The sequence below is a fragment of the Perca fluviatilis genome, chromosome 21 (genome assembly GCF_010015445.1).
Source record: "Perca fluviatilis chromosome 21, GENO_Pfluv_1.0, whole genome shotgun sequence".
Lineage (NCBI taxonomy): Eukaryota > Metazoa > Chordata > Actinopteri > Perciformes > Percidae > Perca > Perca fluviatilis.
This window is the reverse complement of record NC_053132.1, coordinates 4,235,602-4,262,487: the sequence shown is the minus strand read 5'-3', so window position 1 is coordinate 4,262,487 and position 26,886 is coordinate 4,235,602. Positions and strand designations below refer to the sequence as shown.

The 26,886-nt window shown below is 42.4% G+C and overlaps 1 protein-coding gene across 6 annotated transcripts in view; it reads right to left on the bottom strand.

Moving 5' to 3' along the window:
- The window catches only part of baiap2b (BAR/IMD domain containing adaptor protein 2b), a 111,675-nt gene that overhangs the window by 44,960 nt on the left and 39,829 nt on the right, over positions 1-26,886 (bottom strand). For all 6 annotated transcript variants that reach the window (XM_039788596.1, XM_039788598.1, XM_039788597.1 and 3 more), the window contains 3 exons: positions 10,977-11,038; positions 8,876-8,947; positions 5,621-5,758 (listed from right to left, as the gene is read on the bottom strand). In XM_039788596.1, coding sequence (XP_039644530.1) covers positions 5,621-5,758; positions 8,876-8,947; positions 10,977-11,038 — 272 coding nt within the window. The remainder of the gene's footprint in view (positions 1-5,620; positions 5,759-8,875; positions 8,948-10,976; positions 11,039-26,886) is intronic.

The following is a 26,886-nucleotide window of genomic DNA, read 5'->3' as shown; positions in this document are numbered from 1 at the left end:
GCAAACTAGAGCTGATTTTAAGGTTTTTCGTTTAACATATAAGGCCCTGCATAGACTCGCATAGTCTATATCCACGACGTGGACCAGAAATTCTGCAGGATGTCCCTCTTTTTGGCTGGATGTCCGTTATCTTCCTATTTCTTTGTGTTGGCGTTCTAACCTCTGGTGGATTTGTGAGGACTATGGTTAACTGCTCCTCAGATCTCTGCAGGGTAAATCCAGACAGCTAGCTAGACTATCTGTCCTATCGGAGTTTTCTGTTGCACGACTAAAACTACTTTTGTACGCACACGTTCCACCAAAACAAGTTCCTTCCAGAGGCTATTTTGCAGAGGCACCGTGGCTGCATCCGGCGCATAGCGCCGCCCAAGAAGATTGTGATTGGTTTAAAGAAATGCCAATAAACCAGAGCACGTTTTTCTCCCATCCCGGAGTACTGCGTGACTAGCCAGACCTTCCTCCGCAGCGCTGTGGAGAAAGGTCTGGTAAAGCGAGACTAGGACTCACACCACCTTATTTATCGGAGCTTATTACACGAAATAGACAGCCACGCACTCTTGATGCTGGTCTCCTGGTCTTTTCCCTAGTAAACTAAAAATCTGCTAGTTATGGAGGTGCTCAACAGTTTGCGTGACGGCCCGCACATTCTCACGTCAAGTATATTTTTTATACATCACAAAGTGTCCGTGAAAACCAGCGTACGCAAGCTTTTCGTGCGTACGCAACGTTTATACATGAGGCCCCTGGTCTTTTCCCTAATAAACTAAAAATCAGCTAGTTATGGAGCATTCTCCTACCGGGCCCCTCCTCTGTGGACTGGCCTCCCACTACATGTTAAAGAAGCTCACTCAGTTGACATTTTTAAATCTAGATTGAAACCCTCAGTCTGTTATTTCTGTGTTCCTTTTATTGTAAAGTGCACTGATCTAATGGTGATTTGACACTTTAAATCAAATGTGATTGAATTTGATTGATCAAACGGGAGCCTGGTATCTCAGCCTAGCCTGGGTCTTTCCCACCCGATAAGCCGTTAAAGCCCGGAGTAACTGCAGGACTTTGAAAGTTCCTGTGCTGTTGTTCCTCATCGCTCCACGTATTGATTTTTGTACCGACCGGCACCAGTCGCCCCTTTACGCTCCACCAGCCATCCATTAAGGCAACACCAACAATTACACAATAATCCCCTCCCCTGCTGCTCCGGCGGAGCAGTGTGGGGCGACTGGAACAGCCCTTAAAGGTCCAATGTGTGGGAATTTCTCCCATCTAGCGTTGAGATCATATATCGCAATCAACTCTCTCTCGCCACGCAGTTCAAAGTAGGCATTACAGCTACGGTAGCCTTCACGCTTCAAATAGCCGCTCTCTTGCTCTTTTCAATCTCCTTTTTCTTTTTCTAGGCGAAGAAGAAGAAGACTCCTGTTCCTGAAATTGGAATTTTGAATAAGTGTGGTCCTCCATGTTTCCTTCTTCAAACTCGCCGGGGGCCGGGAAGCTACGATACCCGTTAGCAGCATTAGCAGCAGCTGGGAGTTTATCATGTGGCAGAGAAAATGTGAAAGGTGGAGCAGTATGTCCTGTATGTCCCTTACCGTTTAACGCATTTCTAGATGGAGCATGAATATGGAGCGTCTACCCCAGGTCATGAGAACGCAAATGTTAAATTTCAAGCCAATAGGAATACTTGGAATTGATGGTGGAGGTAAATAGTCATGAAAAAGGACAAGTTACTGAATGGGCAACACAGATTTTGATAATGAACAACTAAAGACGTTACACACAACTTCAACCTCTGACACCATGTTTTCTCTGCACTGCCATGATGAGATAAAACCATACAGTGGTATGGAAGCCACTATATGATATGGCTCTTACTGTGTGTGTATAGTGTTTATTACTACATTTTGTCAGTTTCGTTTTTTTTTTTGCTTGTTTGATGACTTCGTTTCGAAACGATCCAGATTCAGATTTTGACTCTATCCTATGAGGCTTTTTTTATTTTGTTAAAATTAGTTTTTATTAAGACTATTTACTTTTATCCAATTTTGACAACATTAAACGATTCCTAACCCGTAACCATTCAGCTGGGATCTGATCAGCTCGAGACTCATAAATAAATTCAAATTTGAAAGATATCGCTCTTATTCCTTCCCAATGTCTTTAGCTTGTCAATCAGCCTGTAAACAATACAGCTCATCCTTGCAATTATTTCACGTTTATGTTTAAAAAAAGATACATTTTTATACTGTGTTACTGTACTACTCTAAGTGCTTCTGCAATTGCACCCTGGGGCCAAATACATTGAATAGAAAAGCCTTTCTTTCTATCCCCTACTGTATTCCTATCTTATGTCTGTTGAAGGGCCGCAGTGGAGCAGCAGGTGAGTGCATTTCTGCAGAGTACGACGCCAGCGGTCAAAGCCTCATATTCCCCGTTCCATTGTAAGCTCAATTATTCACTTTCGACACCTGAAGTGCTGACAAGGCGGAAATGTAATCAGCCACAGATTGAGCCAATCGCAGATAACCGAGGTATTTGTCCTGCCGCCCCACGCAGGAACCCGCTGAAGGCGAGAAGAACTTGCGTGAGTCAGCAGACCTTTCAGCTGTTGACATACTGAAACGTTTCAGGTTCAAAAATCGGACTAAAATCAATTTGGTTTTTGTCATTGCCATCCAGATTAAAAGCCCATTACTGTCACACCACGCACGCATAACTCCTCATCATTCTCTCCTTTGTCTCCCTCGCCTCTCTCGCTCAGCGTTGAGCAGCAGCTGATTGGACAGACATCACATCGCAGCAGCGTCTCCTGCGCGGGTTGTGTAAGAGGGCTCCGTGTGTCACCAGAACACCTACAGACGGGGGCACAGAGAGTCTGCCGCTGTCTCCACACGCCTCTGCTCAAGCAGTTACCTGAACCTGAGAGGAATACGTCTCACTCAGCTCGACCCATTCGCCTGCCTTAGAGATCATAAACAAATATTATGTAATAAAGATTAAAGTGCAGCCGCTAATGAAATCGATATAAATAGTGAGCGTTTTGGAAATACAAAAAGTTACCAACTTAATGTGGTCAAGATTGAACACTGCGTTTTAAATATATATTCTCACGTTATTTTGTTCAGTATCGATCAGATCGATTTATTTATCTGTTCTGAATGTACTTTAAAAAGAGATATTTTTAAAGTTTTTAAGGCTCAAGTGGTATTTGAGACTTGTCTTTTAACATATCACTCATAACACAACTCTTCACCTCTCTTTTGATGTATGGACTCTGATAGAGTAACTTTTTTTCTAAAGTGCAGAGACTGGCTTTTTCTCTACCTCCCTTTTCGGTCCCAGATTTGGAGGTCAGATGGACTGATAGTCAGAAGGGCAGTTCATTTCACCCCCTCCCTCTTGCTGCCAGCTTGTTCGAGGGTTAACAAGCGAGTGATTCTCCAAGACTCTTTGTTCTAGGGATGCAGCCAATCCAGGATTCGGCTGAATATTGGGTTTTTTGACAGGGTTCAGTTTCTGCCAAACTTTAGAATTTTTTTCCCACCCAACTGAACCCTGCGCTTGCACTACGCACGCTACACTGGTCGACCTAATAATAATAATAATAATAATAATAATAATAATAATAATACACATTTGCTGACAAGGTGGCAATTTGTCTGGTCTAAAACCACATAATCACATGATTTATTTGTGCATACCACATACATTTAATTGTGATTAGCTGAGTTTACATTTTTTTTATAATTATCATATTTAAATGTACTTTGCAAGTGTTGACCTTCATGAGAGCCACGGACTGAAAAACGTCAGCCGTTGTTATTTTTATTTTTTATTTTTTTTATTTTCAACTTCCTAAACTAAATCTGTGGGATTGTTTTCGCTGTTCAGCCCACAGTGAGTTCGAGTGGTAACCTCCGCTGTGAAGAGCCTTGCAGACTGGCACCCACACCGCCTGTCCCCATTCAGCTCAGCACGTCCCATCTCATCAGCACGTCACGGATTACCAGGCGCACTGAAGCTCAAATCCCCTCAGGAGGAGGGAGAGGAGCGGAGTATGTGCTTCACCGAAAAATCAGCGTGGGTTCACTAAAAGCATCTGTTCTGACTTTGCTGAAATAAGAAATAACTGAACGATGAGAATAGACTGTAAAAATAATGACCGTAGCATCGATGGTCTAAATTTTGCTGTACAATTAATTGGCACAGAAATAATTGCGATTAACAATATAATTGTCTCTTTCAGTCAAATAAAAAAAAAAACTTTATTTATTACTTTTTGAATGAATTCCAATTCAATAAAAAAAAAAAAAAATGTATAGTACAAATTGCCACAACTAACAAACTAACAAAAATCTGTTAAACAAAGAAACTGTGATTATGTAAAAAAAACACTGACTATTAGACAATTATGTACTAATTGTTACAGGCCTAGAGTTCACTAAAAGTCTGTGTTCTGACTTTGCCGAAAATAAAAAATAAAGTGAATGATTAGAAACCTGTAAAAAAATAATGGCCGTAGCATCGGGGACGTCACCCATTGGTGTGTGGTTTGCCGTTTTGAAGCCAGGAGTTTGCATTTGGCCGTAGCCATCTTGGTATTTTTGAGCCAGTAGTGACCATATTTGGACAAAAGGGAGGAGCTGGGAAGGATGACGCAGCCAAGCCAGTATTGTGTATGGTTTTAATGGCGCTAAGCTAAGCGCTAAAAGAGGGAAAGTCGCCGATTTTCAGCGATGCGAGTCATCCAGTGGAGATTTACTGGCAGGTAAACGTAGGCCTCCGGGCAGTGGTGCAATTTATCTGTATGTAAGGCAGTTCACAGAGCTGGTTGAAAAACGGCGGACTTTCCCTTAAGTTACCAGCTAACGTTAGCGGTAGCTAGCTAGCTTGGTTGGCAAGACGCTGAACAAGACATTTTCAGGTGACCAAATGTTCCAATTAAATTTGCTGAAGTGAAAACACACAGTGAGGGGGTCAAAGTTAGAGACGAAAACACGGACAACAGCCAAAAAACAAGTTCAGGTCTATTTTAATGTCCACAGCGGCAGGGTTAGCATCGCTAAGCCTCTGTCCTGATTTACAGGTCGTGTGTAGTAACACCCTAAAGCATCCCCTACTTTGTCGTCCATTTTAAAATTAATGTGGCCATAATTTACAAAATGAACATTATGCTGTATTGAAGAAAACAAGTGACTGAGTACATAAGCTAAAAAAAAAAAAAGTTGACTTAGGTAATAAATCAAATGAGAAGTAGGCTCATTTTCTCATAGACTTCTATAGAAACAGACTTCTTTTTGGAGCCGGTAGAGTCACCCCCTGCTGGAAATTAGATAGAATGCAGCTTTAAGGAGCTTCAGCATTGAATTCTCTTTTAAGACCTCAAGGTGTTCATGTGTTTTTATTATACAGCGGTCTTCCAGCTGGCCATGAGGATGGTCTATGAGCCACAGAGCTAAGACTTGTGTTATATTCTTCATTGATCCATAGAAGCACCAGGAACTGTAGTCTGCATTATTCAAAACATCACACTTCAGCCTCCTACAGACATCTAAGGACAGTTTCACGAACACAGACACACAGACACACACAGACACACAAACACACACACACACAGACTGACCTGCATCTCCTTGTCTCCGTACTTGGACGGGTGCTTGCTGCCCTGGCTCTTCCTGCGCAGTTTTTTCAGCTCTGCCTGGCACTTCTCCAAACTCTCCCCTTTGCTCTTGTGCTCCGTCTGGTACTTCTTCAGTGCAGCCTGAGGGGGGCAGCACAAAGTCAGCAGGGCAGTGCTCGCACGTGTCAGAGTCCACAGATGATATTTGACAATGACGTGCATTCATTGCTGCCCTGACAAGCGGTCGCCTTCTGTTTTACACCCTGGATTGGTGCAGGATGGGGACTGGAGAACTGAAGGAGGATGGTACCTTGTGATTATGATGACGTTTTGTTCTCATCCTCAGTTTTAAATCGGTTTTCAAATCCCCACCAAAATGTAGCACACTTCACATTCTGCTGGCTCCAAACACAGAACCAAAACACATCAGTTGTTTAACAAGGTTTGTTAAATTGAGATCCATTTTCTATTCCCGCTTTTTCAGTGCGTGATCACAGCGGCTGGAGTGTATGCGTGCCGTTTGTGTATGTACAATATACAGTCTCTGACAGACAGCTTGTAATGTAAGACATGAGGTCATTAAGTGGCTCTGTAGCTGATTTGCATGTTATACAACAGACGTTTTGACTGTAATAATCAGAAGGACATTCATCGTGCCGGTACATCCCCTGTCTCAAATGACGAAATGTTTCTGGGACCGATTCCAAACTTCTGATCACCATGAATTAATTTGTCTATTTTTTTATTTTCTCGCAAAACTCCTCATTTTCACAGAATGAGTCATGATTCCCAGAGCAGAGTGGGGAGTGATTTATGTAACTTGCTGCAGTGGTTCGGATGAAAGCCGGCGGGAAATTAGGGAGCGAGTTGAATGATTTTACGAGAACATGGCTCATACTGTATTACCCGTAACTTCACTCCTCGGAGACGGCCTAACTGACATGGAGCAGAGTTAACCCTTGTGTTGTCTTCCTGTCCACCAAACCTTTTGTTGTTTAAGTTGCTTTTTTCAAAGTTTATATATATATTTTTTTTACGTTTTTGTGGGGGATTTTTCCAACGCTTTGGTCACTTTTTTCAACATTTTTATGGCTTTTTCCCCAACGTTTGTGTGACTTTTTCAATGTTTTGGGCATTTTTTGGACGTTTTTGGTGCTTTTTCTAAAGTTTGTAGGTCTTCTTTCACCTCTCTTTAACCTGCCTCTCTTAGTTATGCTATTATAATTCTAGACTGCTGGGGAAGTTTCTTCCTTCCTACGACACAATGAGCTGCTCCCTGATCTCTCTTTTCATTTGTTTCCTTTTATGTGCATCCTTGTCCCAGAAATGCTTGTTACTAACCTAGCTCTGGGGAGTTTACTCCCCGGAGTCCTTATGTTTCTTCTTCGCCCAGAATATTGCCTTGGATTAGGGTGGCACCAAGACCTGGGTCTTGGGTGCAGCTGTCGCTGTGGACCTGCTACACCCTGCTACGCTCTGCGATTCCCTGCAGTGTCCGGCTGCGTCCTGCTGCGCCCACCCATGCTCTGCTGTGCCACGCTACATCCCGTAACGCCCTGCTGTGCCCTACTATGACATGAACTACTACAACTACTATTTCTGGTCACTGTTCCATTATCTTTATTATGACTATTATCGCAACTGTTCATCACCCCCCCAACCGGCCCCGTCAGACACCGCCTACCAAGAGCCTGGGTCTGCCGAGGTTTCTTCCTAAAAGGGAGTTTTTCCTCGACCTGGTCGCAATAGCCACCGCTAATGCTTGCTCTTGGGGGAATTACTGGAATTGTTGTGTCTTTGTAAATTATAGAGTGTGGTCTAGACCTACTCTATCTGTAAAGTGTCTCGAGATAACTCTTGTTATTATTTGATACTATAAATAAAATTGAATTCTTTCAGTGTTTTTGACAGTTTTTTTCCATTGTTGCATCGTTGCTTTTCCTAACGTTTGTCTTTATTTTTTTTACATTTTCAGCGCTTATTTCGACGTCCCATATTTTCGGTTATAAAAAAAAAAAAAACGGGTCAAATTTGACCCGAGGACAACATGAGGGTTAAATGTGGTGTTGCACTCGAGCACATGGTGGGTCAGGTACGGGGTAATCTGGAACAACCAATTTCCAGGATAAAGCCTCATTTGTCCCTCTGTGTGTTGCCGTTCTCAAAATCCCTTTGCTTCGGGAAAAATGGCAAGTTTTGAAGATAACTTGAATCGTGCAACAAGGCAGGCCTGTTTGGTTCTTTCGGGGAATGGTTGTAAAGATTTACAAAGAATATGTTTAGGGCATTTCCTCTCTAACTGTGACGTTTTGGGACTGATTGGTGGGATTGCTGTGAACGAAGTACATATGGATACATCAAACCTTTCCCGAACCCCGTGGGGAGGAGGGCCACGACATCATGGCCACCAACACAACTCAGCAAAGATTGTTCTTCCTCGGGCTTTAACTTCTGGATATTCGGCAGCGTTGCCACAACGGACCGAATGGCTTCGCTCGCATCTTTCTCCGCCGCCATTACGGAACTACAACTCAAACTAGCGCATGACCTCAACGTCATCGTTCTCAGCCACTCCCTCTGTTCGCTGATTGGACCGGTAAAGATTTGGCCGGAGAAAACCAAGGAATATAGCGCAAACCCATACAACGTACTGAAGGAAAATGAAAATTGAGCGGAAGTGCGTAGCAGGGCAGAGCCAGGCTAAGCCTGACGTGCACCTGTCAAAAAAATTTAACTACACCCTGTGGCGACGCAGACCGCAACAACTGTGATTGGTCCGTTTTGCCGCGGCTTGGAAGCGTTGCATTCCCCCCTACCCATATGCGGGTTCTCCCTGCTGCAGATTTCCGACAGTGGTCAAAAAAAGCACAGGGCAGACACTTTGTTTCTTTCACTATGACTCTAGAGATGGTATTCGCTCTGAAGCTAATCACTGTCACTCTCTCACTCACTCTACCACACACTTCCCACACACATATACACATCGCCGCACACACCAACGCACAAGTACAAGAAGCATAGATCCCGCTTTAGTGTCTTTGGTCGCGGCGGATGGCCGCCCACCAAGAGCCAAGTTCTGTCTGGGGTTTCTGCCAGTTAAACAGGAAGTTATTACTTGCCGCGGTCGCATTTATAAAGTATAGAATGTGGTCTAGACCTACTCTATCTGTAAAGTGTCCTGAGATAACTTCTGTTATGATTTGACACTATAAACAAAGTTGAAATGGAATATAACTTCATCAAAAAAGGGAATCTCACGTTCAGGTAGCGTGCATCCAACTCGACCTTCTTCTCCAGCTCTGTGAGCAGCTCGTTGTGGAAAGACTTCAGCTGTAAGACACACAGGAACACAAGAACCTCAAAAACAATGTGACAAACACTAAATTAACTAAACCTCAAGCAGTTACAGTATGTGCACACAACCACAACAGATTGTTTTCAAAAAGGAATGTGCCATCGGAAATGTCCCACCCAAAGGATTATGGGAGGATGTCTGGCATTTAAATGCATGCCAATGTCAATGTGTATGTCTCTCTGCACGTATGTGTGCCTCTGTATGTGTAAGTTAGGTGTACAGTATTTTGCCAAAGAAACACACTACATATGACAAAAACATTTTTTAGACCCATAGAACACCCTTTCTTTTGAATTATAACTAATCTCTTGTCGCATTTATTGACCTCTCACCGTCTTTGTCGCTCTCTTATCATCCATGTTGGGAGACGTATTTTCTTAAACTACTATCAGCAGGATACTTGCTGTAAAAGCAGGAACTCCACAGCCTTGAGTTCATTACTTAGATACTGTATGGAGACAAACTGGTTTCATGGCTCTCAGTGAAGGGAGAGGTTTGAACTGTGTTACAAAAGTTAGAATATTTCTGCTCAACGTCACTATTGCATCCATTCTTAAATCCGTCTCTGGATAAGAGATAAGCATGTGACCCAAGCCCAATTTGAAAATGATACTGCTGTAAATATTAATTGCCTTTGACCGTTGACATCCATAACACAAAAGGATGAGATGGTAACATTTATAAAAACACTTTAAAACATACTTTGCATTACGATTAAAGAGAGAAGGTTCCTCACTTCTTCTCTCAGTTGACTGAACATTCCCTAATGTCTCCACCATTGGCCACTTTACTCTTTGGAAGATTCAAATAAAAATCTTTTGGGGGAACCGATTGCTGCAATTTACATATTAGAATATCAGTAAACAAACATAATTAAGTGAAGCTGCTGCCTTCAGAAAATACATTAAAAGCTACTCAAGTACAACAAGAGCTTGAGATTATCGGAGCCATTTTATGGCAGTTTTCAGATGATCTGTATCAGCGTTTTATTTGCCTGATAACCGTTAAATTTAATAAATTAAAAAAGTGTTCTACTTTGGCTCGGCTACAGCTCTGTGTCTGTCCCTCTGCCTCAGTTTCACTCACCACTGAGTCTGACTTAAAGGACAATTCTGGCGCAAAATGAACCAATCAAAGTGGTTACTAACATGTGTACCGAGTCGACCGTTCCCTGGGATCTGTTTTCATGCTAATCGAATGTGACCAGTTTTAGCGCAAACCGCTAATTAGCTTATAACGACAAACGACGAACGCCGTGCAGCCAGTAACCAGTAACATAGCTCAAGCACGGCGTTCGGCGTTCAACCAGTCGTGACTGTTTTCCCAAGATAGCACCCGTCTGTATACATGAACAGTACTGTCTTTCTAATCTATCTTTTTAATAAACTGTCTGTACACTTACAAAGTTCTCAATGCTTGGGTTTACCTGTAGCGACCCTCATTATGCTACCATGGAAGTGTGGTGCTATTTTGAGCCTTGTTAGTGGTGTAGAAATAGTGATTTCTTTTTACTTTACCCTCTGCCCCTACGACTAGCGCTATAAGCTAATTAGCAGTTTGCGCTAAAACTGGTCACATTCGATTAGCATGAAAACATATCCCAGAGAACGGTCGACTCGGTACACATGTGTTATTAACCCCTAGGGTCATTATGCCCCGGATTTCTCCTTTAATGTCCGGCCCACAACACTATCTGACTCTCTGTTACTGGCTATTATGTTGAAAGTTTCTCATTTAGTAAATAATTGCTTAAAGCATTTAGACACTTGTGTTGGAGTTTATAACATTCCAAAATCTTAAGTTTTTTCAGTATCGGTCGATCCCTAGTGAGAGCATGCGTCTATGTGTGAATGTAAGAGTGTGTCTTGCCGAGTATTAAATATTAAAAGAAATGCTGTAATGTGGAGACTCTCAAAGCGAAAAGCCCGCAATCTGTTTGACTTCCAACTGGCGTCTTAAGAAGTGCTGATTTTAGCAACACCACCGCCGTCACCACATGCTCACCATCTCTTCAAGCTGGATCTGGATCTGTCTGTGCACTTCAGCCATCTGAAAGAGCACCTCCCCTGCAGAGAGAAGACAAAGAAAAGAAAGAAAGACGATGAACAACAAAAAGGGAGGGGAGAGAGAGAAAAGAGAGAGAGTGATATCAAATCTTTCCAATGTCCGTGAGAGCTACGTACATCGTGCAACAAAAGACCATGCAGCCACACAGAACAGATGAGAGACAGGGGTAGGGTGTCAAGGGGGGGGCAAGGCAATGGACAAGATGAAACATCTGTCGGGATACTGACGAAGCGGACCAAACTCATTAAAAAGGTGACGAGATTAAAAAAAGAAAAATGCAGCACAGACAGAAAAATGAAAAATCAAAAGCGCTAATCAATATTTTAAATAGTGAACCCGAGGGTTGTCTATGTTACCAAATGCTTACAACACCACTGCTAATTAGGATTGGGCATCGAGAACCGGTTCCAACTTAGAATCAGGGATGCTTTTTGACAGGGTTTGGTTTCTGCCGAACCTTAACATTTTTTCCCACCCAACCGATCCCTACGCTTGCACTACACGTGCTACGCTGGTCGCCATAATGACGGCGCCGTTGATTACGGGAAGGTGTTTACGTAGGTGGACCGTTCAATGCAGTAGGCTGCGAGAAAGTGGAAATGCAACTCGTGAGCAGAAAAAGTTGTTGTTTGGTTTTACTTTCAGTCAGAAGAAGGCCATTCAAGTCCAGCTACATGTTCAATTTGCAATGCCGATTTGTCTCGTGGTGGCGAGGACCCTAAACAGAATCTTAACCAGTGGATTCGGTATTCAGCCGAACCCTAAAAACTCTGGATTCGGTGTATCCCAATTTAGAATAGTTTCAAAAATTTGGATTTCCATTGGAATCGTTTCTTTATTGGAATCGTTTCGAATCTTGTCATCGGTCCCAAATTTAACACGCACAACTTTTGGTTTCCATGGCGGCCACAGTTCTTCCAGGAGTTTGTGGCGTTGCAGCCGTGGAGCGCAGCGACGCTCTGAAGTGTGGCTTTATTTTACGTTGAAAAAGACCGGTATGAACTGTAAATCACCAGTTAATCTAAATACAATCTTCCTCTCATCTGTGAAACAGGCATGTGACCCGTTTGACCCTCAAAGAATCGCAATCGAGAATCGATAAGAACCGGAATCGAAGGGAAGAATCAGAATCAGAAATCAAAGCGATGCCCAACCCTGCTGCTAATAAACACACAGGAACAGCATAACATCTTTATGAATCAAGTATATATTTACATCAAGACATTCTCTATGTGTTGTACTAAAGCATAACAGGGGACAAAACACCAAAAAGCAGAACCCAAAAAAGAAAAAAAAGTTTAAAGATAAAAAAAAAAAGAAGTAAAAAGATGAAACAAAAAAGATAAGAAAGTTAAGGATGATTCATGCAGCCAGGGAGGTGCGTGTCGTTTTAAGATACCTACATGCTGCCTCCTCTGAATATGCAATGCATTGTCAAAAAAAAGGAACAAAAAGATCTAGTTTGAGCAAAGAACAGAGGGATAGAGACCTGGAGAGACAGAGACAGATCAAACTACCCCAAGAAAAATGAGACACAGGACAGGTTTTCACACAGAACAACACACAGACAGGCAGTTAGTCAGACCCTCCGCTTGTTAGCAGTCTGTATACACAGTTTACAGCCCCATTGACGCCTACTGTCCATAGACCGTAAACAAAATGGACACAGCGACGCCATAGATTTCAACGGAGACCAGTTAAGTCAATTAGAAGCAACTTTTCCAGTGATGGCTGAGCTAATCATTCCCAATCTTACAGAGACAGAGAGCGTGAGTAGGAGCTGTCCATGAGCGTAGGAGCAGGAGCAAAACGTTGCTGAAATATTTTGTTCCGATGCTTTCATGGACTCTCTACGGGCTTTTCACTTGACTGTATGCCTCCACGTCCCCCTGATTGCCTGCGAGCTTCTCCTGACTATACGGTAATTCCTCTACTGTGTGACAGTAAGTCTCGTGGTTATGACACAATCGTTAGCCTGTTTTTATAAAAGCGTCTGCTACGGAGCCATAACGTGAGGTACAAGGTAATGGAGCCTTTTATACGTTGTCGTGTTTCTTTAGAAATAAACAACGGACAAATAGAGTCTTTAAACGCTTCAGATGTAAAGTTATTCGCTGTCAAAGTGACGCCAAAATGGATGGGAGTCAATGGAACGCTAACGGGAGGTGATGGCTTGTTAGCCTCAGAATCTCCCCATAGGAGGTACGCTTTCCAGATGCTCGCTTACCCCCCTTGGTATCTGTGACAACTAACAACAAATCACCATTTTGTTGTGTATTAATCAAATGACCACGGCAAACAGTCCAATGGCCTTCCTATATCTATCTATTTCTATGATTGAACATTGGCTAAATCGCAAATTGAATCGTAATTGCAATATCTGGCAGAAAAATCGCAATTACATTTTTTCCCCAAAATCGTTCATCCCTAAAATGGACTTTTTAAAAATCTTTTTACACAAAACATTTCAAACAAAGAACTTCAAACTTGGTTGTTAAAAATCCGTGACAAAGATGTGTAACATAGTAGAGTTGGACCAATACATCGATGTATACGTCAGCTGATAAGTAACCAAAAAATATGTTTGAAGTCATTTAAATGTTGTTCTCCAGAGAGAACCGATGCTGTAAAATACACAGGACACAACTTTGTCAAGATTCTTTCACAACAAAAACTTTAACCCTCATGTTGTCCTCGGGTCAAATTTGACCCGTTTTCCAAATTCCTATATAAATTTTCTTTTTAACTATCCAATTTTAATTACCCAAAAACACCAACGCTCTTTGGCAAGTACTCTCTACTTTCATTAATTTTGCGGTGTTTTATTCAATGTTATAGCATAATGTGATTATCCATCAACATACATTCCTTTAATTTGAGTCTAAATAATTCCTAATTTCTGCTTTTCTAACAAAAAAATTAGGTATAATTTCCTATAAAAAGAGATTTATTGACCATAAATTCCAAAGAATAAGTGTAAAACTACAGTTATGAAGTTAGTCTTACGTAGTGTTGACAACGTCAAAAATAAAGTGAGAAACATTGAAAAAAGCGTCAAAAGTGTTGAAAAAAAACGGACAAAAACGTAAGAAAAAGTTATAAACATCGATAGTGTGTTGATTTTCAATTTTGACGGGAAGACAACACAAGGGTTAAAACATGTTTGTTGAAGTTACATGTTTATGCCCCTTAAATACTGGGCAATTCATCATAAATTCTCAAATATTGGTATCTCCCTTAAAAATCCAAGCTCTAGTACTGAGGTAAGATATTTCATATTAGAACAAGCAAATTCACCATCAAAGATGACAGTAATAGTAAATAAAAGTAATCTAAAACTATTCTTATAACTGATAATTGTATTAATAACAAATATAAAACACAACACTTGATTCAAGAGAATATGGGTTAATTATACATAAAGACATCTTATAAATCATCTTCTGCAGTTAATTATTGCATATTTACCAACATCAGGACGTCATATTGATGTAATATATATATATATATATATATATATATTTATATATATCAACCACTACATCCAGAATAAATATATTAATTAGCAAACAGGGCCTCGGTGCAGTTGTGAAAATGCCCACAGTAAAAGATTATACAGCTGCAGCACCAGCACGGAGCGCTGAGAGCCAATTTCTCCTAAATGAGCCCACTAATATGCATTAACGACACTCCTCTGCCTCCTGCATAATGTGTGCTGACATCAGATAATGTACGTTAGAAGCAGCGCTGACGCCGAGGAACGCCGAGCGCGAGGCGTGCGGATGCTGGCCGACCTGTGGACAGTGGACAGTCCGAGGGCGGGCTGTCCCAACAGGATTAACGGGCTTAATGGAAGTGCTGCGGTCATGCAGACGAGACTCTGTTGAAGTAGAATGGATTTAGGAAAAGTTGGAATAGCATGTGGGATGGAAATAGGTGTATATTAACTTAAGGGTACTCGGTGTAGGAATTTCTCCCATCTAGCGGTGAAACTGGATTTTGCTGACGAGGATTCCTTCTCCCGTGGCTCGGCATAAGTCTGATCCTCCGTTATGAACTAAGGGGCAGTGCAGGCTTTCAAATTTGCCGGGGCGGCGACAAGCGCCTCTCGCTGATCTCCTTCTTGGTTTCAGTCACGTGACGCCGGCTCTGAACGAAAACACGTTGTGGATTAGCTAGACCGATTGGCTAGTGCTTTATGTCCCTCTCAGCCATTATAATTTTAAAAAATGGCGGAACGACATGGAAGCCTTCTTGGACTTGCCCGTCCAATGTAAATACAGATAAGAAATTCTTTGCTTACGAGGAGAAGCCAGATCATTGGCAGAGGTCATTTTACACCAATGAGGACATATTGATGAATGAAGACATTGATTTTAGCTAATAAAATACTTCAAACACTACACAGTGTACCTTTAAGTCCTGGAATTAAGTTTGACGTGCTCGTAATTAACTTAACTACATTGCAGATAGAAAACAATTAGCCATTGCCCTGCCACGCCTTACTACGCCCTGCAGGTGTAGGTAAACTAGGTAGGAAACCTTTTTGACCCGTGCACGCACAACACAAAGAAACACAAGTTCTTTTCGAAACACAAGTGCTCATATTATGCTTTTTGGCTTTTTCCCTTTCCTTTATTGTGTTATATATCTTTTTTTATGCATGTAATTGTTTGACAAAGTGAAAAAGCCCAAAGTCCCCCCCAAAGGGACTTACCATCTCCAACAGAAAACACTGTTCACCAACTGCTCCAAACAGCTCTATTGTAGTCCAGCCTTTACTTCAGAGACAGACATGGGTCACTTTGTAATACACGTTATAATGCTCGCCTAGCTGCTAGCGGGGCGCGCCCTCATACTCTGCTTCTGACTGGCTAGTAGTCCTTACCTAGGTACTGTCAGGGCACGCCCTCATACTCTGCTTCTGACTGGCTAGTAGTCCTTACCTAGGTACTGTCAGGGCACGCCCTCATACTCTGCTTCTGGTTGGCTAGTAGTCCTTACCTAGCTACTGTCAGGGCATGCCCTCATACTCTGCTTCTGACTGGCTAGTAGTCCTTACCTAGGTACTGTCAGGGCACGCCCTCATACTCTGCTTCTGACTGGCTAGTAGTCCTTACCTAGGTACTGTCAGGGCACTCCCTCATACTCTGCTTCTGACTGGCTAGTAGTCCTTACCTAGGTAAGGGTCAGGGCACCCCCCATACTCTGCTTCTGACTGGCTAGTAGTCCTTACCTAGGTACTGTCAGAGCAGCCTCCATACTCTGCTTCTGACTGGCTAGTAGTCCTTACCTAGGTACTGTCAGGGCACTCCCTCATACTCTGCTTCTGACTGGCTAGTAGTCCTTACCTAGGTACTGTCAGGGCACTCCCTCATACTCTGCTTCTGACTGGCTAGTAGTCCTTACCTAGGTACGGTCAGGGCACGCCCTCATACTCTGCTTCTGACTGGCTAGTAGTCCTTACCTAGGTACTGTCAGGGCACGCCCTCATACTCTGCTTCTGACTGGCTAGTAGTCCTTACCTAGGTACTGTCAGGGCACTCCCTCATACTCTGCTTCTGACTGGCTAGTAGTCCTTACCTAGGTACGGTCAGGGCACTCCCTCATACTCTGCTTCTGACTGGCTAGTAGTCCTTACCTAGGTACTGCACATGTGCGACTCCCAACAAAGATGGAACAGAAGTGAGATGTCTCACTCTGTAGCTAAAATAGAGAGCTCAACACACAGGGTGAAAAGAGGAGCTGCAGCAATGTGCAGTACAACAAAAATATGGTGTTTTTAGAAAATTAAACCATGTAAACCTATTCTGATATAACCTCTAAATACAATTATGAACCTGAAATTGAGCATAATATCAGCACTTTAACACAACGCTTCAACAACACCATCCCACTTTACAGCCGCCCCCCCGTCCTCCACCCATCTGCTTATGAAAATGCAGTGGCAGCTATAACACTGTCGAAGTGTTTGACTACCGCAGGACAGGGCGTTAGGAGCAGCGAGGCAGATAAATTCCAAAGTGTCCTTTGATTCTTGGTGGGCACCCAACACACACTCCATCCAATCCATTAATACACAGCTACCGCTATGGCAACTTGATCTCAGCCAGAGGGAATCAGATAACTGTACTTTACAAAAACACATTAAAGAGAGGGTGAATCCATAGGATATTACTTTACAGAAAATAACAGATTATCAGGGTGCTTACGCATGGCTTAGTCATAGGGTTTTTGTTAATGTTATTTTCATTTGATTTCATTTGAGTATTTTCTCATTTGTCACTAAATATTAGCATACTATATCCAAATAAAATCTGATTTTGTATTGATAAATGTTGTATGTTGTAAAATGCAAATATTCATAGAATTTGTCTTGACAAAATTCAAACATTTAAAGCAAGGGAAACACTTTCCACTGTGGATTAAGCGACTTTTACTTTTCAAAATCCTATTTTTGCCCCCAACTTAACTTTGTTTGATTTGTTCATAAAATCTCTGTAAACGGTTAGTAGGTTCTGTTGTGTTGTATATCCTAAATAGAATATGCTGTAGGTGTCCAAGACAAATTACCTTTAGGAGAATACAAACCGTATCTTATCTTAGGACCTCACTCCACTTGATTCCATAAAACTGAGCCTTGGATGTATTTTTTTTGCTTTTTGAACAAATGTGTAAATCTTTATTCTAATCAAATTTGTTTCTTCATTGATTTTGTGGTGACACTGGGCCCTATCTTGTACCCGACGCGGCGCAAAGCCAGACGCAAGTCTTTACTAGTTTAAGACAGACCCAGTTGTCAATTTCCCGTCCAGCACCCGCGTTGTTTAAATAGCAAATGCACCTGCACCCATCTGTGCACCTGCTGATGTTACAGGGAGGCGTGTTCAGGTGCATTCTGGGCGTATTTCTATCTTGAGGCAGCGGGAAGTGATCGCACCATTGACCAACAAAAACCTGGTCTAAAGTCAATAGCGCAGCATTTCATTGTTATTTTAACAGAGCATTAGTAAAATGCTCCTAGGCTCGTGCACAGCGCGCGCACACTATGCTTGTTACACACACAGGGACGCACAGCATCACACACACGTGCAGAAGATTACAAATAAAAATATTACGGTGCAAATCCACCATCATAACAGCAAAGCTCCAAGGTCCAAACGCGCCTGGCTTTTAAAGGGAATGGGAGATGATCTCTGATTGGTTTATTGCATGTTACGCCCAAAACACACCTATGATTAATGAAGACACTAAGTACAACCCTTTAGAACCATGCACCTGGTGAATGGACCCTTTTTTCTGCCATTAAACTAGAAAAAGTAGATTTGGACACGCCCTAAACGCACCTGCAACAGGCGCTTCACGCCGTGCACTTAGATCGTTAAAATAGGGCCCTCAGGGTGCAGGTCTGCATCAGTACGTCCTGAGCAAATAACTTTGTCATCATCTGGAAGATCCCCAAATTCCTGGATGTTCTTGTTTCATTGCACCCATCTAATCCGAAAAACCTCTTCAACTTCCATTGTGAAATACTGGACTTTTACCCGCTAGAGATAAGCTGCTTACTGATAATCAGAGATGATCACAACATCTGAGGCTCAGAGGGGAGTAAAGCACATTGTTGTCTGCACTCAGCTTGCATGGGTCCGGATCAGTTAAAGGCTACACAAATGTTGCTTTTGCCAACGACAGACTCCCAAAATAGATAGTGATGCATCCCTACAACCGCAAGCTGGACACAAATACTGTCTGTCCTCTTAGTCTTGGGATTCGTCATGCCAGTGCCTACAAATGGAAACCAAATGCAGGATTTGAATGGAGTGCATGACCATTTCATCTGGCAAACTAAATTCTCAACCCAATTAAGCAAAGAAAAACAGGCACGGCATTGTTGTCTAATAGTCACAAGATCCATCGTTAAGTCTAAGATTCAGAAATTAGGTAAGCGCCTAAAAACACGCCTCCAAAACATGGCTCACACAAATACATTTGAGAATTACGGCTTGTGTATGAACCCTGGGCAAACCAAAGTGGGGTAAAGTTCATTATGAAAAAGAACAACCTGGATCTTAAAAACATCCCATGTGGTCTCAAACTACTCAGCTATCAAACGAGTGGGCGAGTAGGTTTATATATGTACAGAGCGTGCTTGCGTGTGTGCGTGCGTGCGTGCGTGCGTGCGTGTGGAGAATAGGCCCATCACTCAGTGTGGTTAACACAAGGGCAGTGCTCACATCTGGGTTTATTACCTTGGCTACTTTCCATACAACTCTGGGCTCAACAGAGGTCGAGAGAGAGCGAGAGAGAGAGCGAGAGCGAGAGAGAAGAGCACAGTGAATGGCTATATGGACAAAGGTGTTTTATGCATCTCTGCACTGGGACCGCGTTATAGGAGCTTGAAAGCAAACCCATTAACACAAGCAGCTCTAATCCCCCAGAAAGCTACAGTGGAGGGAGTACAAGGTGCTGCGGGGAGATTTGTCCTAACTGAAAGCCCAACAGATTCTCACTCCCATCTCGTAAAATACGGACGCTTGAGGCCTGAACTACGAATCCAGATCAACATACCCTGGATTGATTTCAGTTACCCGGCTTCACCTAAACTAACAACCGCGGTCCCCCATAAGTTGTGTCACAACAGTGGTTAACAACTAGTTCAGTCAACCATCAGGGTTTCCCGATCCAGAGACGCGCGCGTTCACATAAAAGAGGCGGGGTTTGCACACCACGACCAATCGCAAACATCTACCAGAGCTGCATATAAGAACCAACAATACTTCTACATAAATATGAAGAACACAGACACGGTTTTACAGGCAAAACGCAGGAAGGAAAGCTGGCAAAATACATAGCCGATGCTGTAGATGCATAAATCACAACGCTTATCAATATCACTTCCCCGTCAGTCAGGACCAAGATCTGATCATAATTACACTGGTGCTTTCCATAAACTGTCGTTGCTTTAGCATATTATATTATCAGTTGCAATCCTGACAGTGGTCATGAGATCGTGAGAGCAAATAAAAAATATAAAAACATAATTCAAACCGATGTGCGGCATTGGCAACACAGAGCTCAAGAAGCCGACAAATAGCCTATAGGTAATTCCCTCTGTTGAAAATCTATATATCTTTCATAATAAATACCCATCAGGGAATGTTAACGGGGTTGTCTGTCTCTAAAGGTTTTAAGTTTCACGAACTTTTTTTTTTTTTTTTTTTTTTTTTTTTTTTTTTTTTTTTTTTTTTTTTTTTTTTTTTCTCTTTTTTTTTTTTTTTTTTTTTTTTTTTTTTTTTTTTTTTTTTTTTTTTTTTTCTATAAGAACGGTGTCGCCATTATCAATCGAGTATTGATTGGTCAGTAGGCGGGGCTTTTACACCGGTTGATCTCTGACCTCCAACATAACCTGCCCCGACCAGTGATACACAAAACCCTGGGTTGAACCTGAAGTTACCTCGGTAACGCCAAATCTTGCTTCGTAGTACAGGCCTCTGGTCAGGTGCCTTTGGCGTTGTTATTGATGCTAAAAGTCTCCTTTAACGTCATGTAACACGCTTTATGTAAACACGCTTGTTCGGGACTATTGGCGTCACTTTTGACGCAGTTAGGTTAAGGAAAAGGTTGTGGGTGGGCTTACGTTTCCATGGCACGCGGGACAAGAACGGGACGGTTGGGTTTAGGAAAAGAAGAACGGGACAGTTGGGTTTAGGTAAAGAAGAACGGGACAGTTGGGTTTAGGTAAAGAAGAACGGGACAGTTGGGTTTAGGTAAAGAAGAACGGGACAGTTGGGTTTAGTAAAAGAATAACGGGACAGTTGGGTTTAGTAAAAGAATAACGGGACAGTTGGGTTTAGTAAAAGAAGAACGGGACAGTTGGGTTTAGTAAAAGAAGAACGGGACGGTTGGGTTTAGTAAAAGAAGAATGGGACCTACACGCCGGCGGGCTTTTTCGTCACATCAGACGCTGACAGCCACTGTCCAAACGTCCGTATTTTACAAGATCGGAGTGAGAAGGGGTTGGAAAGCCACATGACTGACACCGTTATTGTCGCGCTCTTCTGGGTCCTTAACTTCTCTAAACACCAGCTGCATCTGTGTGCACTCAAACACACTCGAGGACACACATTTCCACTGCAGACTGTATAATTCCTCATTAGTATTTACATTTTAAGCACCCAGTTGACTACAGAGTGACTCGACAACAACACGTTTTGTTGCAAAACCAATTTATCAAAATTTTGTACCTCTGCAGAATAAAATCTTGCACTGTGCTGGAAGAAATACACAGGCTCAAATGTTTAAGCTAACCACACGGTCACCATATTCCCTAGTCATGAAATACAATAACAAATCCTGGCAATCTGAAGTGGAAGCATGCCATCATGTCATAACTGGGCTCTGTTTGATAGCTTTACTTCTACAGCATGTTGAAAAGAAAAATGAGTCCTTTTAAAAAAAGGAATCAGGCCACAGAAGATCGATCGTAATGACTAGCTATACATAATCATTACAGGCCGGCTGATGGGGTGCAAAATGGAGACTGATTATCTGAGACAGTAGACACAAGCTGGGAGCGAGGGATGAAAGGGACGGAGGGACGGAGGAAGAGGGAACACAAGATGAAAAGAGAGATCCAATCTAATAGTTTTTTTTCTGTTTTGACAAACAGAAATGGACCTCAGCTGGTCAATACGACCCCTGGCATCAAACTCAACATTTCTGGCTTCTAATTGTGTACCGCAGTGGAAAAAGGGCAAGGAAAGGTTTATTTTTTATTTCTTTTTTTAAATGGTTTTCTTCAAGTAATCCATCACCTGGTCCATCGTTTGTCTCTACGGAGTTAGCACATCCGCCCTGTATACACCTGGTTTTTAAAATGCGTTTCTGTGATGTGAACACAAGTGGACAGCCGAGACTGACCAGCTGACCGCTTGTCTTCAGATTGCGTTACTGCCAGCTTCACTTTAGCCAGAAGGTCAAAGGCAGCGGAGGAAGAAGTATTCAGATCCTTCACTTAAGTTGAAGAATTAATACCACATTGTAAAAATACTTAGTTAAAAGTCAAAGTCCTGCATTGAAAATGTAACTTAAAAAGGAGAAATGCGGCCGATTTTTACCTGAATCATGATCGCTAGAGGTAGACAGTATAAACTTTGAATTTAAACGGTTTCTTCACAATGTCTGAGTTGAAAACGCATCTTGTTGTCACGTAAGAGCACTGTTCATGTTGCACAGACATTTTAATTGTATTTTGTGTCTGTTAAGAGGCACAAAGGCACTCTAAAATATGCCCCCACAACTGGCATTTTAGCTAACTGAGAGCTCTGGCCATTGGATGCAGCAACTCCAGTTTGCTAGCACCGATTTTGGTCATTTTTTTCCTATTGACAGTACTCTGAGACATCTAGCGATCAAGATTCAGGAAAAAAAATTGTCCGGATTTCTTCTTTAAGTAAAAGTATGTAATTATCATCAAGAAAATGTACTTAAAAGTATTAAAAGTTAAAAGTACTCAGTGCAGGAAAATCCTCCCATTTTAGAAAGTGTAAAGGATCCAACCAGTTGTGTGTTGGTCTCATCATCTCAGCTGGACTTGTAGGCCGTTATATTGTTAGCTAGTTTCATTTATAATAAAACATTTTTGGGATTTTATGAACAACATTGTGTTTTGTGTGCGGAAATCTTAATATGTAAAGTAACTAGTAACTAAAGCTGTAACAAATGAATGTAGCGGAGTAAAAAGTACAATATTTCTCTCTGAAATGTAGCGGAGTAGAAGTAGAAAGTGGCATGAAAAGACAAGACTCGAGTACAAGTAAAGGTACCTCAAATTTGTACTTAAGTACAGTACTGGAGTAAATGTACTTAGTACCATTCCACCACTGGTCAAAGGGAACTGTGAACAGTTACTACGTCCACACTCACATTAGCGGTTGTGTCTGTACAGTTATATCGCAGAGATATCGCATCAGAAGAGTCCAACGATGAACAGCACTTGGTCCAATTAGTTGCCCAGAACCAAGTGTAAACAGAGTCATTGACTCGCAAAAGGCAGACGGTCTAAATCAGGCTGGAGGGAGGACTGCAGGCTTATAAACGTGTCACAAATAGAGGCTCGATGGGGTTTTAAGCCCCCAATGTCGACTTCAAGGCACCTAACCCTAACCATTGCCTAATCCTAGTGCCTTTCAGGCAGCGCTGCCTGGAAGACGACGTTGGGGGCTCAAAACACCAAACACCCAAATAGAGGCCTTGTTTTTCAAAGGTGTGACAGACAAGACAACTGTTTGAGGATTTACTGACAGCTTAGTGACAGTGAACTCAAAGTGAAGCAAACAAGGGGCTGAAAAGTTTGACTATGTTCAGTTTTTATAAAAGTGGGAATCCCACAGGAATAGGGAAGAAAACAGGCATTTAAAACCTCAAAAACACAGTTTCACCATCTGTCTTTTCCTCTCTGTAGTCTCTTGATTTTGTACTACGAAAATTGCAAGAACAAAGTGTGTGTGTGTGTGTGTGTGTGTGTGTATGTGTGTGTGTGTGTTCTCGTTTAACTACATTCATGGGGTCCAAAAAACGGGAATATACTATACTTGTGGGGTCCTGGCAGCTTTGTGGGGCCAAAATGCTGGACTCCACAAGGTTAAAGGGCTGTTTGAGGGTTAAGACTTGGTTGTAGGATTAGGGATAGAATTAGGTTATGGTTAGGGTGAGTGTAAGGGTTAGGGTTAGGCGTTTAGTTGTGATGGTTAAGGTGAGGGTAAAGGGTTAAGGTTAGGCATTTAGTTGTGATGGTTAAGGTTAGGGTAAGGGGCTAGGGAATGCATTATGTCAATGAGGGGTCCCCACAAAGACAGTGAAACGCACTGTGTGTGTGTGTGTGTGTGTGTGTGTGTGTGTGTGTGTGTGTGTGTGTGTGTGTGTGTGTGTGTGTGTGTGTGTGTGTGTGTGTGTGATCTGGCAGCCAGTTGATTCCCTGCAGTGCCTCAGATCAGAGCCTGTACTTCACTTCGTTATTATCAGAATCATTAAGTCACCATTTGGCTGAATCCCAACATCAAGGACAATGCGACACCTCAAGGACATTTGAACAGTCTGAAGTTATTAAAGCCACATTAACTACCCGATTACATTCATTTGCTCAATCAAGCGCTACACAATCCCTCCCGGATCTCTTTTTTGAAAGTCAAATGGCACTCAAGAAGACACACGCAGCGTACTGTTGACAAAACAGCGCGTTTGAAAGAGTGGATAAATGGGACTCTCAAGACCGAAACATGAAATGGAGGCAGAAGACAGGTGGTGCGGGTTGTAATGAATGGCGGGTGGTACCCGGGCCTGTGCGCTCCGTTGGCAGCGAGTGTTTGATTCGACCAGAGACTGGCTGCTAATGAGGACACATCACTCTCTGTCTTGCCTTGCTCTTTCTTCTGCGTCTCTTGTTATTTTTCCCTCAGATTCTCTCCCTCTTTCTCTGTGTCCTCCCTCCCCTCCTGAGCTGACTCTATAGGACAAGGACTTTCTAAAGGGCAGCGATAGTAAGGGAACGCTAAATTGGTACAGTGGCGCTGTTCTGATGACGCGCAAACAGGCGAAGATATAGCTACATCTCCCATCTGAGATCGGTCACTTGGGTTTTGGTAATTAGATTGGAACTTGACCCCGGTTGGAAATTAAAATAAAAGACAGGTTGGGTAAAAAAATAATAAAAAAACTGATGTTCACAGCAAGTGGGCGCCAAATTCCTGAAAGTTATTTAACCCTTGTGTGGTCTCCTGTCGACCATGCAACTTTTTAGTTTTTCTGGGTCAAAATTTTTAAATTGAAAATTTTTTTCTCAACATTTTGGTCGTCTTTTTCGACACTTCTGTCGCTTTTTCCCCCAACATTTGTCACTTTTCCGATGTTTTTGTAGATTTTTTTTTTCCTGCGCCTTTTGACGTTGTTCCCCCAACGTTTTTGAAGCTTTTTCTGAATTTTTTTTCTCACTTTTTTCCACCGTTCTTTTATCAATGTTTTTTTTTTTTTTATATTTCTGATATAGAAACTTTTGGAAAATGGGTCAAATTTGACCAGAGGACAACAGGAGCGTTAAGCATAGAGTGGTCAGAAATGCCCACTATTAGAGCACACGCTCATACAGAGAGGTTCATTCCTCAACGCAGAGGTGCCAGGTTCGAATCCAACCTGCGGCAGGTTTCCTGCATGCCTTTCCCCTCTTTCTCCCCTTTCATGCTCGCCTGGTGATTAAGGGCAAAAATGCCCAAAAGATTTTCTTAAAAAAAATATCCGTAAGTGCCTCTCTGTTGCCCAAGTGTCCATATGATTAGACAAATGCCCCACTGGTGAAATCAAATGCCCCTCTCATCAGTCCAAGTGCCTCACTAGCACCCAAGCCCCTGCTGTTGGCCCAACAGTTTAATCAAGTGCCCCCATGATTGGCCAAAAGCCCCTCTGTGTGGCCCAACTGCCCCTCTACGTGGCTCTAGCAATCCCCTTGCTTGGCCCAAGGGCCTCTGTAGCTCACTCCAGTGTCCTTCTGATTAGCCCAATAGCCCCTCTGGCTGACCAAAGTACCCTAAAGTATCCTAAGTGTGATGAGGCATGCTGATGATGAAGAAGAAGAAGAAGAAGAAGAAGAAGAAGAAGAAGAAGAAGAAGAAGAAGAAGAAGAAGAAGAAGAAGAAGAAGAAGAAGAAGAAGCACTAGCTCTCCACTAAAACTGATGATTCAAAATGCCACAATCAATATTTTTATGGTTGGACACGAGCAGAAACTGTAGGATAAGTGGGAGTGGGAGAACTATTACATTGTGAGATGACAAGGTGGGGTAAAGGGGGTGGTAAGAAAAAAAAAAAAAAAAAGCTCTCGCTGCAGTTTCCCTCTCCGCAGAGTGAACGCTGACTGAATTCAGATTGGGGCTGAAGCCCGTGGGAAATCCAGCCTGTGCTGGCTCAGAAACAAACCGGGTCACGGCGAGGTCACCAGTTGTTTTTCTTCAACACCGGAGCAACGTGAGATTTCAAACGAGACACAATTGGAGGGGAGAAAAAAAAAAAAAAAATGAATTCAATATCGAGGACGATTTTCCCTAAGAGATGCTAGGCAATATAACAGTCCATCGTCTCAGATCTCAGATCTGTCGCCGAGGATGCTGCTTCCCCGTCCTTGTTGATGAGTAGTTATTATTGCTTTCCTCTTCCCCTCTGCGTCCGAGGAGCGCGGGCTCATACTTCTGCTGCCGCCATCCATGATTCACTTCCAGCGCAATTATTTCAGAGACAAATGAGGAGAAAATGATACAGTAAAATCCACTGATGACTATTGAACAGCAGGAAGGATTTCTTTTTCATTTTTTTGACCCACCAGAATTAAATTCTCCCCCGCGTTTGCCTAATTGAGTCTGTGATATAGCTGCTTGCATCAGAGTCTTGTTCCCGTTCGTGAAAGCCTCTCCGTCCTTTAACAGCACGTCTGACGAAGTGGAGGAGTATGCCTCGAAGGCCAACACACTCCTCCAAACCGTGTTCCTATGAATTAATTAAGCAAAGGGTAATTGTTTCCCGGACCTCAAATTTAGCCATGTGATTTCACCTTAAATTGTTTTAATGAGATGGATGTTAAGCCGAAGCGTGTTCAGCCCTCGGCGATGGGAACATGTGAGACAATGATGATGAGGGATGGAAGGGAAATTTAATAAGAGCCAAAAATAGAGTATGAAAATATGCGGCTACACCATGTTAATTCGCGAGGAAATATCTAGCAGTGTAGCAGCTGGAGTTGGTGAAAGTTGGTCAGGAATATTTAAGTCTCGTACTCTCTTTTTTTTTGTATTTATTTTGATTAT